This window comes from Cydia strobilella, chromosome 20, assembly GCF_947568885.1.
Source record: "Cydia strobilella chromosome 20, ilCydStro3.1, whole genome shotgun sequence".
Classification (NCBI taxonomy): Eukaryota; Metazoa; Arthropoda; class Insecta; order Lepidoptera; family Tortricidae; genus Cydia; species Cydia strobilella.
In genome coordinates, this window is record NC_086060.1 from 10,366,491 (window position 1) to 10,383,971 (window position 17,481).

General features: G+C 38.4%; 1 protein-coding gene across 2 annotated transcripts in view; it reads left to right on the forward strand.

Moving 5' to 3' along the window:
- Positions 1–17,481, forward strand: part of LOC134750474 (cGMP-specific 3',5'-cyclic phosphodiesterase-like) — a 200,042-nt gene that overhangs the window by 102,816 nt on the left and 79,745 nt on the right. For both annotated transcript variants that reach the window (XM_063685638.1, XM_063685639.1), the window contains one exon: positions 4,516–5,214. In XM_063685638.1, coding sequence (XP_063541708.1) covers positions 4,597–5,214 — 618 coding nt within the window. In that variant the 5' untranslated portion in view covers positions 4,516–4,596. The remainder of the gene's footprint in view (positions 1–4,515; positions 5,215–17,481) is intronic.

Consider the following 17,481-nt stretch of genomic DNA (forward strand, 5'->3'; position numbering starts at 1 on the left):
GGGAACGCCCACTTGCCATCTCCATCCTACTCCGTGGTTAGAAGGTTGGATATATGGCGTTTTCGTTAAAAGTATTAAAATGAGTGCAAAATAAATTACCGAGCAAAACCATGGTTCCTTAAGCGAGCCTTAGAAAGATTATGTTAATCCATCAAATTTTCATCATTTGACCGCTACAGTAAAACCATCCAGCTATAGTCCAATAGGACCACAACTTTTTGTACTTTTTGGCTTTGTCCGATTTTTTTCCCATTAAGTACAAATATTTTGCCCTAAAACTGCGACCTTAATATAATAGTCACAGCTGAACTAAGTTATTTGAGTAAATTTTTGACTATGAGTGGTTTTATGATAGATACAAAAAAAAAGTTCGCAGCTCTTAAATTTCTGATAATAATGATGAAGACAAAAACCGGCCAAGTGCGAGCCGGACTCGCGCACGAAGGGTTCCGTCCGTCTAATCACGTTTTTTGTATGGGAGCCCCATTTAAATATTTATATTATTCTGTGTTTAATATTTGTTGTTATAGCGGCAACAGAAATACATCATCCGTGAAAATTTCAACTGTCTAGCTATCACGGTTCATGAGATACAGCCTGGTGACAGACAGACAGACGGACAGACGGACGGACAGACGGACAGACGGAGTCTTAGTAATAGGGTCCCGTTTTTACCCTTTGGGTACGGAACCCTAAAAAGTATACTTACCTACTGATGTTTAAACTACACACTGTGACAGTGTAACAGAAAATGGGGCAATAATATCCCGCCCTACCCAAATAACGCTTCGTGGAACTATGATGTCCACGGCGATTAGAATAGTCGTTACGGCACAGGGCGGACACGCTAAATATGTATACTTATACATAAAAATTACTTGCGTTTCTATGTGTGAACGGCATGTCTGTATAGTACACAGACATGCCGTTCACACCGTTCATGCCGGACACAGTGACGCATGCCGCGTAAACAGGCTCTGTACACGCGGCATGCGTCACTGTGTGAGTAAGTTGCTTAAAAACGGTACTAAGTGGTCGGCAAAAGGTCGTCAATCTGCTGTCGCGGGGCGAGGTAATTCGAATCGGGACGGGGCAGTGCGTGGCCGTTCTGTATGATAATACTATCCTTATTCTGTGGTTATGGACGAACAAGTCATTTTATTATATGGTGCGTACTTACTGTCTTTTATTTTAGTAAGTACTGCTGGATCACGTCTTATGTTATGCGTCACAAGTTTTACGTATCTACTTCCGTACAGAAATTTCGAAAAGCAGCTATGAAATCTTCGAATTTCTATGAACACAAGATCCGAGAAAGTAGAAATAAAAAAGTGTTCGTCACAGCACTTGCTTACATAGGCCACGGAGGCTGCTGAAGCGGGCCTAACGCTTATTTGCCACCGCCGAGGTGTATATGTTACCGAAGAAAAAAACTGTTTTTAGTGAAATGGTCATTCTACAGCAATCTCATTCCCCTGGCTATACCCATTCGCAAATTTCCAGGAGATTCCGCTCAGCAGTTAAGTTTGTAGATGGAACTTGGCACGGGTTCCACGGTCACCAAAAATGAGATGCTATAGTTAGTCAAACAAATCTTGTCAGTAGAAATAGGCGGCAAATATAAAAAAAATTAGCGCGAAGGAATATCGTCCCATAGAAAATTTTAATTTTGCGCCTTTTTCTACTGACAAGATTTGCTTAATCAAATAATATAATATGATAATAACGCCATACGAGAATAGGAGCGAGAAGGTTATATAGATCACCTACTTATAGTATTTTTCAAACACGATGGGTAGGGTGTCATCTTCATACACTTTATAACCTTAAAACGCCAAATCTTGCGGCTGTACCATGGCTGTACCTGTCAATAGGCAAAGATAAGACGACTTTATCACTCTTTAGATAACCGCCATAATAGAAACTAGAAACTAACTCCAAGAAAGTAATATGCCTCTGAAACTAAATACTCGCACTATCTCCAAGATGAAAACGTCCGACCTCCAGCCACACGACAGCTGGCTTTTGTAATGAAAGAATGGAAATAATATATATAATACAGATTTGGCTCAGAGACTTTCAGTTACCTACCCGTAATCCGACTGACGAAGGAATGTGGATGTATTGTTAGGGTTTCTATACACGTATATTTATTTCTTTGTCCCCTGACTAGCTCTAATATAAATGGACAAAGTACTTTGCTTATTTCGCTATAAACAAAATGACTACAAAGATTTGTTGTAAGGATCCGAAAATTCGTGCTTGAAAATGGAGGCTCTCCAAAATATGTCGCGTGTAAAATTCAAGAATTCAAAATTCAAAATTATTTATTTCTGTAACATGCAGTGGGTTACAGGTGTATCGAATCTTCCGTTTAAGTTAATATAAATTGTATTAGGAGGAATTCGCTCTTTCATACAAGGTTCCGACTTATGAATTTTAATTATGATTATTAAGTTAGGATCATGCATGCTTTGCTTACAATAATGGTTAGGGGACCGATAGAAGTCCATAATGGTATTGAACATAATATGTGTGTTATTATATTATTAAAATTAATTTAATGTTAGCAGGTACTAACTAACTATTTTGGCTCAGTGATCCAAAGAGAATCTTAGCCTCCGAAACGAGAGCGTGACACCTGTCCCGATCCAGCGCAAACTTCCCGCCAGTTACTGACGCAAAGCTGAAGCAGATTCGCCGTCACACTGTCTTCCCGGACGGCTACCAGTCGGTCGTCCCAAGAACGCTCTCTTGACAGCCCGATCCTCTCCCATTCTGATTAGGTACTCACAACAGTTTAAATTTTTTTTTTTATACTACGTCGGTGGAAAACAAGCATACGGCCCGCCTGATATTAAGCAGTCTCCGTAGCCTATGTACGCCTGCAACTCCAGAGGAGTTACATGCGCGTTGCCGACCCTAACATTCCTCTCCCTCGAGCTCTGGCAACCTTACTCACCGGCAGGAACACAACACTATTAGTAGGCTCTAGTGTTATTTGGCTGCGGTTTTCTGTAAGGTGGAGGTACCTCCCCAGTTGGGCTCTGCTCTAGATCTGAAATGACATCCGCTGTCCTGTGCCCTACCACACAAAGCGAGATGTCATTCACAGTGCCCATATAAATTCGTTAAATTCGATTATTGTAAAAATTATAACTTACGAGTGATATAAAACGGGAATCTGATCTAAATATAGACGCAAGTAAACTGCCTGAATTCGCAGGTCATTCCAATTGGACGTCCATTCCATTGTGACGGAGTCCGGAAATCGTGAATAGACGTTCACCTGAATCGGAATTGAAAATTGCAGCTGACTGTAGCGAGTACCGAAGTGAATCCATTAAAAATCTAATCATACGAAGCTCGAGCAAGCGCGTATCTTATATTTGCTTATATATTGTTTATGAAAGAAAACATAGAGTAAGCAAACCTCATAAGCACACTAATGTATAAGTATTACTGTCTCCCAATTTGTGCCGCTGTGGCTCTAGCTGTTAAGGTACAATTGTCAACTTAAATAATAATAAACAATAATAATAATTATTATTATTATAGCCTCTTTGTTTCCATACTCTTTTCCATTATTTAGTCTTTTTTTTTTTTTTTTTTATTTGGTTAAAATATGTTTTTATGCTGTTGTTGTTTCTGTTATTTTTTCTTCTTTCTTGGGGTATGGATCCCGTTTGGGTAAAGGCCTCCTCCCATTTCTTCCATAAATATCTAACATAATATCTAAAATAATAGTAAACAATAATTTACTTTTAATATCTTGGTAAAAGTGGGGCGCTTTCTAACATAGATTAACATATACAAGCCTTTATTGAAAAATGCCGCTGGCAGGACTCGACATGATGGTTTCTAAGCTGTGTTTCCAGAAAGAAGGCTCATAACTAATCAAACAGCGCAATTTACTAGATGACCCAAAAACACGTTAATAATTTTTGTTACTGTGGCATATTGTTGACATTATTATTATTATTTTATTCGTAGAAGTCATTAATTTAGTATTAGATTTTTTTTTTGTTTTGTACTGTGAATTTACTATTTTTAATGTGATTATTTCAAGTGTTTAATGTATGTGCATCATTTTATATGCATCAATCAATATTCGACACAATGTATAAATTTTTAAAAAAAATTAAATTAATTAATTATTGTTGATAATGTTAATAAACGTTTGCATTTGTCTGGCTTAACCAATGGAGTATATTTTGTAGATAATACGTTTTGTTTAAGTTAAACGATTGTAGTATAAATTTTTATTTTGTAAGGAAATCGTTATTTTAAATTATGTAAGAAAAATATTTATAAAAAATCTTTTTCAACATATTTTGGGCGGTAGGTAGCAACCTGCAATATGTAATGTTCTTATTAGCATCATTTATAAGGGGATTTCGAAAACTAGTATCAGCCGTCACATTTTATTTGCTTTAACTTCTTGAATAAGTACCTATACTAGTACTAGATTTCAAGTAGAATAAATAGTCTGAATATCATTTTTCTCGTTTCCAGGTACTTTTGGTAGTCTAAAATCTACGAAGAAATGTGGGTCAACACCCCTGTAACGCCCCGACCCGCCACCTGAACGACGCCATGACCTCCGAAACTCCTCTCGATGCCAAAAAGAAACAGGACGCCAAAAAGGACTGCGCCAAATTCGCAGAAGACAAAACGAATGAACACAAAACCATAGAAGAAGACAAAAGAAAAAGATCCAATGAGCTGATGAGGCTAGTGTACGAGCTACCTGAAGAAATAAATAAAGAAGTGACTGAGAATAATAATATGTTAAAAGAGAACCCACCAGTCATGATAGTCGAGATAACTGAACAGAATGGTTGTGAACCGGACACAAAATGTGATAATGATTACCTTACAGAAATAGATTCTAGTCCAGACTTAGGCAATAGTGTCGTATATGATGTTTTAGCTACTAATGAACTTATAATGCACGCTGAGGAGTATAAAGAAGTGATCGTAAGTTCTTCGCCTGAATGTGCCGATGAAGACTTGTTAGAGTTGAAAAAGTTGATCGAAGCTAGTCCTAAAGTGTTAGAGAGGTATATTAGGGAATGTGCGAATAGTGAAGAAGTGAATAGACTTCATAGTTTGACGTCGACTGCGCCGCTGTCGCCGCGGCAGCATCAGGCGAGGAGTACGTCGGTCACGTCAGACCTGTTCCAGTTGTGGCTTTCATCGTCGCCTGTTAAGGTGAGTGATAATTGATATAAAATGTATGACATGAGCAGAGACCGGGATTATTGTGGTTATGGATGGTATAGAAAGGATGCCAATCTCTTATGGCAGAATTGTTGCAAAAATTACCGCTTTCAGCTTTAAATAATAGTTCCTAATCTCTCCGGTGGCGCTAGTTAGGCTCTGGGACATGAGTATAACATGAACCATATAAGGCAACAAATAACCCGACCAAATTACGTAGGTTGTTTTTGATAGTATTTCGTATGGTGGCGCCGCCTAATTACTGTTTTTGATGGACACTTTTCATACATAGAGATTTGGCTCCTTTATATAGTCTCCATGATTGTGGTATTTTTGAACTGTCATAGGGAGTTCTCATTTATCGACTTTGATGCAAATATATCGATACAATTAGAACACACAAATATTAATAAAATAAATTAAATAAAAATATTTGCCTACCTTAGTGCCAAAAACATTAAAATTTCGTATACCAAAGTACGACATGTATACAGTTAAACCTAACCTAAGTAGTTCAATGCTGCGTTATCAGTAAGCCAGCACTTAACACCTGTTGAGATAAGATACAGCCAAGTGAATAAAATTGAACCTGACACAATCGCAAAACATTGTCTATTAACTCACCTCCAGTATAATCTGAACCCTACATTTACACAGTAAGTAATTAAGTATGTATTTTTGATATAACTGCAAACATAAACTAGCCCAATGGTGGGCAAAGTACGGCCCGCGGGCCGGCTCCGGCCCGCGAAAGGATTTTATCCGGCCCGCCGCCGGTCCTACGAAATAATTAGTAGGTAGGTATATAGCATTGGCCCACGATAATCGCAAATCAAAATACATTTTATTTATTTATTTAATCTTTATTGCACAAAAGAAAACCTTACAGTACAAAAGGCGGACTTAATGCCATAAGGCATTCTCTACCAGTCAACCTTAAGGCTAAGCAGAGAAATTGTAGGCGGTGCTACAAATACAACAGCAAAAATAAAATAAAAATAACATATAATCACATATACAAATATAATATACATATATACTATATATAATATATATATAATTAACGAGACCCATTATGAAACTAATAAAAATACACTAAGAAACTTTCTTTCCGTTAGCATAGAAAGCACGTAAGGATTTTTTGAACGCGAACTTATTTGGCGCATTTTTTATATTAAAAGGAAGTCCGTTCCAAAGGCGCGCCACCTGCACAGTGAACGAATACGACATGAACCCGGTTCGGTGAAAAGGGATGGACAGAGACATATTGCCAGAAGAGCGAAGTTGGCGGTCGCGAGAAATGCCGTAGTATTGAAATAAGGATTTGAGGTACTCAGGAGTGTGGATCGTTAAGCACAGAAAAGAGAGTGGAAAGCAAGCGAATATTGCGACGTTGTCGAATTGGAAGCCAGCCAAGCTGAGAGCGAAAGGAAGAAATGTGATCATATTTGCGGAGGCAAAAAATGAAGCGAATGCAGTTCATCAGGCGATCCAATTTGTCGAGAAGCTCTTCGTTTAAGTCCGGATAACAAACATCACCATAATCAATAATGGGCAGTATAAGGGTGTTCATTAATGCAACTTTAGTTTTGATCGGTAAAAAGTGTTTCAGTTTGTTGAGAGAATGAAGTGAGCCCATGACCTTACGGCTGATTTCAGTAACCTGTGCCCTCCAACTCAGGGTATTGTCAAAAAGAACACCCAAGTCTTTAACGCTCTGACTAAATCTTATTGGGGAGCCGTTAAAGCTTACAGGTGCAAGTGCGTCCAAGTCTAGTTTTGCAAGCTGTTTGGAACTACCTATAACGATAGCCTGGCACTTTGACGGATTTACAAAGAGGCCAAACCTCTCAGACCACTGCTGGATATGCAAAAGGTCCAGGTTAAGTTTACCAATGCAAGTTGGGAGGTCAGTCACGGAGCACTGATCGTAGAGTTGCAAGTCGTCAGCATACAGATGGTAGGAAGAGCGAAGGTCAGGTGTAATAAAATTGATAAAAGTGGAAAAAAGAAGTGGAGATAAGATACCTCCTTGAGGCACGCCAGTTGCCAGATCACACCAGTCAGACAAAGACCGGTTGACTCGAACTGCCTGCTGGCGCCCCCGCAAGTAGGCAGCAATCCAGTTAAGGGCTGTTTCAGAGACACTGATATGTTTGAGCAAGGCAAGGAGAATGTCATGGTCAACGGTATTAAATGCGTTAGAGAAGTCAATAAGAATAAGGACCGTGACCATTTGATTCTCCATGCCCCGCCTAATGTCTTTTGTTACCTTAACAAGCGCAGTACTGGTACTATGACTTGGTCGGAAACCGGACTGCAAAGGGCTTAAAAGGTTATGCGAGTAAACGAAGACCGAAAGTTGTTTATGAACAACCGCTTCAGCGATTTTCGAAAGGAAAGGAAGAATTGAAATGGGCCTAAAGTTACTGAGAGTGGTGGGATTACTAATTTTAGGCAGTGGAATCACAAAAGCTTTACGCCAAAGAGAAGGGAATTCACCAGAGGCCAGTGAAGAGTTGATGATGTCAGCTATCACAGGAAGTACGCAGTCGAGGACTGACACAATCATGCAACGACTGACATCATCACAACCTACGGCTTTTGACTGGATAGCTTTAATAATGACCTTTATGTCAAATTCAGAGACAGGACAGAAAGAAAAGGAATCTGTGGCAGGAGAACGCAAAGAAGATATGTTCAAAAGAGTAGTGGCCTTAATAGTGGTGTCAATTGAAGGAGCGGAGGAAAAATGCCTGTTAAGGCTGAAAAGGAACTGCCATTAAAACTGTTGGGGGGTTTTCCCAGGCCAAGAGATCGCAGGAATTTCCAAACATCGGCCATAGACGAAGAGGAAACATTACGGTGAATAAAACGCCGCTTCGCTGTACGTACCACCTGGTTGCAACGATTACGTGCTGCCTTAAAGAGTTTCCAGTTGTCATCCGCGCGGTCACGTTTAAAGAGCCCGAAAGCTCTGTTCCTCCTCCTCATTGCCATTCGGACGTCCTCAGTGATCCAAGGAGCCGGCGGACGCCTAACTCTAACTGTATGAACAGGCGCGTGTTTGTTGAAAAGCCCTAAAATTGCATCATTAAAGAGAGAGACCTTAGTGTCAGTTGACGAGGTCGAGAGCACAGGAGACCAATCGATAGCAGCGGCGTCTTTTAAAAGAGATTCAGTATTAATCTTGGCGAAGCTACGCATGTGAATTAGAGCAGGTTTGCATTTAGGTGCCTTGATTTTGTAAGATGCATATATGAGGTCATGGTGAGAGAAACCAGGCGCCATGAACTGACCTTGCTTGGTAACAAGACTTGGCGATGAAGTAAAGATCACATCGAGCCAAGTGTCCGATGACGCCGTATGATGAGTTGGATCCAGTGGAAGAAGAGAGAAACTGACCGACTGAAGGAGTGACCTGAGTTTACGAAAATGTGTTGTATCTTTCAGAAGGTCCGTGTTTAGATCCCCCATGATCAGGTGATGTGTGTAATCAGAACTTACGGACTCAAGAATTCGTTCCAGATGAGAAAAGTAGTCGACGGTAGGGGGACTATAAATTACACCCAGTACTGCCCTAACGCCTTTAACATTCACCTCGAGGAAAATCCATTCCGCTGAGCCAGAGTAAAGGGAAGGAGTCGAATTAAGCAACTTGTACGGAATGGTACTTCTAAGGTAGATGGCTACGCTGTAATTCTGGCCCTCCTCTTAAATTTCCTTAACTTTGTGGCCCCCATGAAGAAAGTTTGCCCATCACTGAACTAGCCGAAGGTATTATTGCTATTAAACGATTCTGAAAGATTTTTTAAATTTGGTCTTATTTACCAGAGCGTAATTAATTTTTGAAAAATGTTTGAGCAGCAAAGTATTTCGTACGTCGCCATCACTTGTGACAGTTGTGACGTCGCGTCAGTAAATGCGACGTTTTGAGTTAAAACAAAGTATAGTTATATACTGCTTGCTTAATTATTTTATAAGGAACAATATACTTATTCGTATAAACTGAAATAGATATCATACACTAAAGAAAAAGTGACTAAGCCCACCGGTGGCCGAGGCGGGAATCGAACCCGCGTCTTCAGCTTACGCGGGTAACGTTCAGGACGTTAACGCGAATCCGCCTCGGCCACCGGTGGAATTAGTCACTTTTTCTTTACTGTATGATATCTATATCAGTTTATAATTTACAGTAGTGTGACTACTTAAAAAACACAAATCAAAATATTTCATTAACATAATTTGAATTGTTCCCTAGTTGAATACGAATATATTCAACTAGGGAATATTTTAAAATAAGGGAATATTTTAAAACTTATGAAGGTGTGTTCATTAGGGTCTAAACTCAACTACGACCATATAATCTAAGGGTAGTCTCTGGAAGTGAGTGGCGCTCAAATCAGAGCTCAAAGCTCAAACGTATAGTGGTTCTGAAGAACGAAGTGGTTGGTAGGGTTTTAGAGTACGCACGTGGCTAGAAAGTACTTCATTACTAATAGAGCGTATCGAGTGCTCGGAAAACAAGTGTAGGTACTAAAATATTATGTGTATGTTCCGTTTTCTGTGTTTACCTATGTACTAGATATTCTGCCGTTAAATACTAAGATTACTAAATACATTTTATGTCTGTAATAGACACTAATATATTGAATTTATTTTCGGACAAGGAGAGCCGACCCCAGATGATGATGATATTGAATTTATTTTGAACGGGTTACTTACTTACGTATTATTAAGTCGAATCATAGAGTAACTTATACTAGAGCGGTACTGTCATAGTAAATTTTGTAACCACAGTAGATTCACTGCCATCTATCGACACACTTTAAAACTAAAAATGAAGATTTATAAAAATACGATAAAATGTATTTAAATATGGATAAATGATTTTTTTATTTGCATTAATTATTTTTATATGATTTTGACCCATGTTCTTTCACTGGTATGCGTTAAAATTATAAATAACAAACGAGACAGTCAACGCCCTCTATACGAGTGTAGGCCAAAACTAGTGGCGCCATCTGATCGAGAGTCAAATTTTCGTGATTTTCGAGGCACGTTTTTTCCTTAGACTGTATCCATCTATTACGGAGTTATATCTATCTTTGGTCGAATCAAAGAGAATTAAGTAGACAGTGCTCACTCCATAGAGCAGTTTTGTTACCAAAACGACTATTATTTTCGTAGTCGACATCAAGCGTCAAGTAGCGGAATTATCAGTAGTTCTATTCTACACTATAAATATCACAAACAGTAAAATTATTTACCGCCCATTTTATTAAATGAAAATATTAAGTCCTCGCTTCATAGTCGCTGAATAAACTCCCTAATATCACAGTAAAATTGATCGTATAATAATTGAATAAAGGAAAGCGAGTAATATGAAAAGAGCTTTCATCCTATTAATATCCTTTAAGCACCATCGACGAAATCATAATTTAATTCCCAAACTCCTCAAAATTAATATATTGAAGCAAACCTAATTAATTGTATAACAACAGCCTTTTAGATCACTCGTCATAAGTGTGAGGCCGATTCTAATGTGACAATTTGTTATAATTTTGATCTTATTATGAGAGTTTGTCTTGTTATGTTATGAGGTCTTGATGCCGGTAAGGGTTCGAATCCCGTTAAGGGCATATTTGTGTGATGAGCACAGATATTTATTCCAGAGTCAAGGATGTTTTCTGTGTATTTAAGTATTTGTATATTATGTCTAAGTACCCACAACACAAGCCTTCTTGAAGTTACCGTGGGACCTAGTGAATTTGTGTAAGAATAATTTATTGTCTTCGGTTACCGCGATAGTTAATACTCATGAAATAAAACTATGAAAACGGATTATATTTAATCCGATCGGATCGATATATCGCGTATATTGACTTTATAATACATCCCGACGTTTCGAAGCCTTTACAGCGTTCGTGGTCAACGGGTGACCCGTCATTTCAATATACGCGATATAATCCGTTTTTATAGTTTTATTTCTTGTGTAAGAATGTTCATAACTCCATATATATTTTTGTATGTGTCGCACGCAGTCATTTGGTTAGATTAGCCAGCTAATCAGACGCCTAGACCGATAGTTAATTGAACTACAATCACACAATGTCTAACAACCTGGTGTATTGAAAGTTGATCAGCCCTTTGAAAACGGCCTAACCTTAAAAATAAAAAAATAATAAATAATAAATACATTTCAAAAGTCAAAAAAAGCATTTATTTGTTCAACATAGGTAAGGTACATAAGTACAGGTCTCACATAATCATTTATAATAAAATCAATAAATAAATACAATATGGGACGGATGTTGGTGTGGGATGCTACCTGCGTAGACACACTGGCACCGTCCCACCTCCAACGGACTAATGTAAAAGCGGGCGGAGCGGCGGAAAGCGCCGAAATTTTAAAACGTAATAAATATAAGAGCCTCGGTAGAGAGTATCATTTCGTTCCATTTGGAGTTGAAACTCTAGGTCCATGGGGTCCCAGCGCGCATAAGTTGTTTGCAGAAATCGCGAAGCGTCTGGTTGACGTAACTGGTGACCGAAGAGCTGGCGGCTTTCTCGCACAACGTATCAGCATTGCGATACAGCGGGGAAATGCCGCCAGCATCCTTGGTACAATGCCTCAAGGGCCTATTTTAGATTTAAGCTAGTTATTAATTTCGTTTACGTAGTACCACTGTATATATCTTGTATGTAAATAAATTTGTGATCTGTCTTTAATACAATAACCTAACCTTTCCTAACCGAATATCATACAATTCATAAATTCATCAATGTCCAATTTAATTTATTGAGTACACTACGCGTTTAGCTAACGGTGCGTTCAACGTTCAATGACTTGGCTGGTTATACATCAGCTATTTAATTAGATGCCGGCGTTGAATGAACGGGCTAGGCGTCTAATTAAATTAAATTGTTGCCAAATATTTGTTTTATTTATTTACATATTTATCATACGACCTTGACATAATAGTGCGCAGTATATCTCAAGCGCACCAAAAAGTGCGAGCGAAATGCCTTGTACGTAAGCAAAACTCAACGAAACCCTCACGAGCGAGGAATAATCAGCGTAAGCGATTGTCATAGTCGTATTTAAACAAGATCAAAACCTTAACAAATTGATAAATGAGAATCAGCCCCTGAAATTCACAAAGTAAATAGAAACTGTACGATTTCGGCAAAACCGAAGGGGCTGAGAAAATATCTAGTGGGTTATTATGAAAGGATTGTTTAATTTAATTTAATAGGATTAAATTGATAAGAAATGTTAATTAAAATATTCGGAATTTCCAGAAAAGGGGATGTTACATAATTTATCATCTTACGACATAAAAATGTGTCATTTTCAACCAAAAGGGTACTTATTGTCGCTTGTCAGTAAGGAGCTATTTCCATATAGCTTCAATTAGAAAACAACCTTATCGACAACCGACAATGTGGTACCTTTTGATTGAAAACGTCACAAATAACTAATCGTATGGTGCCTGAAATACGGCCACAGTATCATAATAAAAATATATTAAGTTTTTGAACATCCAAACTCTTTGGTGTGGACGTATCAATTACGGTCAGAATTAAATTTGAAAAACTGAAAAAGTTAAAAGCACTAGTTCGCAAAAACCAACATTGCGAACGCTAAACAGCTACGTAAAGTAGCACTTTTTGAGCAACTGTATTAAAGAAGCAATTTACAGCTAGTTTCTTCATTTACAGCCTTCTGTGACGTAACTTCGTACTTGATAGCGACATTCAATTGACCTTTACGTAAATCAATTATTTACCCAATTTGAAGACCTGATTTTATTGCAATGGAGGATTTCAGAGAGGTATAAAACAAGGACGCTAAATTGCAGTTTAATTGGACGTCGAAACTGGTTAAAACCTTTTTGGCCTTGTGACTTTTACTGTTTAACTTACGTATTTTTAGTGTTTATGTATGTTTCGGATTTCGGAGAACTTAGTGCTCCATTTTCAATCACTAAGGACAACCGGGATAAATGCGTCAATGAGGGCTATCGTTTTTTTGCTCACCAGTTGGCGCCTCTGTTGATGGTGGTCCAAAAGACCATGGAGACTGTATAAAGGAGCCAAATCTCTATGTATGAAAAGTGACCATCAAAAAACAGTAATTAGGCGGCGCCACCATACACCGAAATACTACCAAAAACAACCTACGTAATTTGGTCAGGTTATTTGTTGCCTTATATCATTATATGGTCCCAGAGCCTAACTAACTAACAGAGCGCCACCGGAGAGATTAGGAACTATTATTTAAAGCTGAAAGCGGTCACTTTTGCAACAATTCTGCCATAAGAGATTGGCATCCTTTCTATACCATCCATACAAAAGACTAAAGAACAGCTGTCAGTCATTGAAGTGACAAGTGACATTTGACATTTCGAACTATGTAAAAGACCACCATCTACACTAGCGCCCCTAGCGGCGAATTCATACGCGTTAGCCCTCATTGTGGTAAATGCGTCTTTTGAAGATATCTTCGAAAATGAATATATTATAACTATGTATTATAAGTTGCTCAACAATAATGTTACTTTAATAAAGACAGACTTAAATAGAATACAGTTTTTTCACCCTATTTTCTGAAACAAAATGTATACATCCGGCCCAAATAATCTAAGAAAATGGCGAATCGTGTCGTACTATATTTAAAGGCACATCGAATTAACATAAAAGGGTCCTTCACCCGGTTTGGGGCGTTACGGCCTACTGTAAAAAGTTTGTTTTTGTTTTTCTTGGACTTTACATGCAAATGGGGCACAGTTCAGTTAGCAAATGTGCCAGAGATTTTACAAAATTGCAAAGTTCATATGAAATGTTCTCGGTGTTTTTTTCTGCGCGTGTTCACGTATTTATGAACCCTTCGATAACTCAGCTGGTCCTAGGTTCCCTAGCGTATTAAAATCTTTGGACAGGCATTGCAATCAACCAATATGGGATAGCCACTAACCTTGAGCACACGCCGATGATTTTCGGGGATCCTGGTCCTTCTTCAGCTAGCTAGCACCTCCAGGGCCTTGAGAGGTCGTCACACACGCCTTGTTAACTGATTGTTCGCAAACACCACCGAAATACCGAATTTTGGAAATATTAACACACAGTCGAACATGCGTTGCAGGCCGCGCCCGAGCCGAAGTGATTGACAGTCAGAGGTGTTGAATCTACCTCCGAATTTGCTCCGAAACGGCATACCCTCATATTAAAAAATTACAATGCCCGAACAGCGCGTTTATTGCCAAACATTCTTACAGTTAGTTTCGATTTTTATGACACTTGAAATGGACACCAATAAAGGAATATAAAATTCCCATTCAGCTTAGGCATTATTACTCGATGTTCTTAACTGTTGACGACTGTTTCGTTTACATTTACGTCACTTAAGGGGCCCACCCATTACCAGTCCGCCGGACGATATCGGCCTGTCAGTTGTTCGGAACTGTCAAATTTTTGTTCTAACTGACAGGCCGATATCGTCCGGCGGACTGGTAATGGGTGGGCCCCTTAAGTGACGTAAATGTAAACGAAACAGTCGTCAACAGTAAGAATCTCGAGTAATAATGCCTAATCTGAAAGGGAATTTTCTTAAGGGGATCCCATGCCCCAATGACCTTCGATTTGAATCCCTTAGTTTTCTAATGTTTTTTGTAGCTTATCATATTAACAGCAACGGATTTTAGCAATATAGTATCCCATATTTACTTCAAAGTTCATTGTTTTCGAAATATTTGGCATCAAAGTTGAACAATTTTAGGCCAAAAAACTGGTTTTCTGGCCATAACTTTTGTGTTAATTAGTTTAAAATTAAAACCTTAGACAAATTTTTAGAGACGTCTAAGACGAACCCAAATATGTAGATTTCGTATAAGTAAGATCTTTCACAGCAATCGAGATACGCAAAAAGTGTTTTTTTAGACAATGTTTAAAACAATCATAAATAAATATGTATTCATTTTTTTCACAATCCGGTAGACAAAAATGGAGATAAAAGATTGAAGAACCGATAGCCGCTTGTCTTATAATTTTATATGTAGTGCAAAAGTAGGAGATACGATTCAAAACTTGTCAAAAATCGATGAAAACCTCAGGTAGCCCCTTAATGGAAACTAGCATGAGAATTTTCTCATTAAAGTTGACACGAAAGTACACGATGTTTTTCTTTAGCAGATATCGAATGATATTTCGTACATAAGTCCACACTCACGATCTGTGGAATGTGGTGTAATATAGGTATATAGCATAGAGCATAGATATTGATGTAGTATGTAGCGGAGAGAGGAGACGGTTTATTGTATTGTCAGTAGTAAACGAACCATTCACCAAACGCCTGTGTTTCACTCGACTACGCCTCTACCCTCACCACATAGCGACCGTGACAGGATCGACTATATATATATATATGTATATACATATACATATATATATCTATGCTCTATGCTATATCTATACTACACCATAGTAAGCCACATGGCTCGCTGCTCTACCTAAACCTAAAAATACTTACACAAAACGTGAAAACACGGAGAAAATATTAATAATATTCATATCGCATAGCGAACAAAATTATCCAACCTTTAAAGCAACTGGCGGTTACGACCTTTCAACTAAATTCTAATACAAATGTGGAAGTATACGTCTTAAGCGCCAGCAGTAATAAGAAACCTTTTGGATAAGGTCTAAATTAGTCCCACACAGATTGAATTCCTTTGTCGGAATTCTGTAGATGGCCCGAGTAGAATTTTAGATGTGCCTTTTATTTATCAGAGACGTGTAAATCAAAAAGGTTGGTATAGTATGAATTTTCTGAAATGATTTTTACGCCTAAAGGGGCCCACTGGCTATCAGTCCGCCGGACGATATCGGCCTGTCAGTTGTTCGGCACTATCAAATTTTTGTTCTAACTGACAGACTGATATCGTCCGGCGGACTGATAGTCAGTGGGCCCCATTAGACCCTAATCTGTTAAACAAAAGCCATTGTAAATTTCTTTAAAAAGCTGCTGTATCGTATTGGTTTTAAGGTTCAAATCTATATAATAATACGACTGGTCTGGACTAGTGGGTAGTGACCCTGCCTGTGAAGCCGATGGTCCTGGGTTCGAATCCCAGTAAGGGCATTTATTTTGTGTGATGAGCACAGATATTTGTTCCTGAGTCATGGGTGTTTTCTATGTATTTAATTATTTATATATTATATATATCGTTGTCTGAGTACCCATAACACAAGCCTCCTTGGGCTTACCGTGGGACTTAGTCAATCTGTGTAAGAATGTACTATAAAGTTTATTTATAATTATTATTATAATAATATGAGCGCTCGCCTACATTGACTTGGTCGATCGTCCTACATTACCAAAACATGCTAGATGTACATAGACTTGAACCTTAAAACCACCACTATACAGTTGCTTTATAAAGGACATTGTTGCTTCCCGCTCGCACAAAAGAAACAATGGCTTTTGTTTAACAGATTATGGTCTTAGGCGTAAAAATCATTTGAGAAAATTCATACTATAGTCTAAACTTAAATTTACATTTGTCATTTTTCCATTGATATAGGTAGCAAACGAGCAGACGAGTCGTAATGGTAAACTATTACCGCCGCCCACGTCGTAGGCACCTTTTTTTGACAGAGTGGGAATGCGTTTACACACGGTGTGTGGGAGTCGCCGCTCCTTTCCCCTCTCAGCGAGAGGGGGAGAACTGGCCCTACCCACTAAACCTACTCCGGCGTTTCACCCTCTTTGCCGGGGTTGCTTGTGCCTTGCCGGCTTTTAAGATAGAAGTCATCATTCTTGTGTCGTAATCAGCCTAGTACAGATGTAGTGCATAATTGTTTTCCATAGTATTTTCTCGGAAATGTTCTTATGTCATGCTACTTCAGTCAACCTCAGTACTTTTTGTACCGAGACTGACTGAAATATCAAGACACGTTCGTACGTTTCCGTGAAAAAACGATGGAAAATATTAATTATGCACTACATCTGTATGCACCTTACTGACAGGCCTGTTATGATTATGATTGATTGAAAGGTTTTGGTCTATGGCCAATAGCCAATTTCACAAACACTCTTTTAATCTTTTAGGAAATATGTGCAGGTTTGTCATACCTTCAAATCCAAATCCTCATCTTTAGTTATCACCATATTAGTTCAAGATTCGTTATTCGTATTACGTTTAAATTTTTGGAATTACTAAATTATTAGTTGGCTAAAAATCGCCATGTCGACCC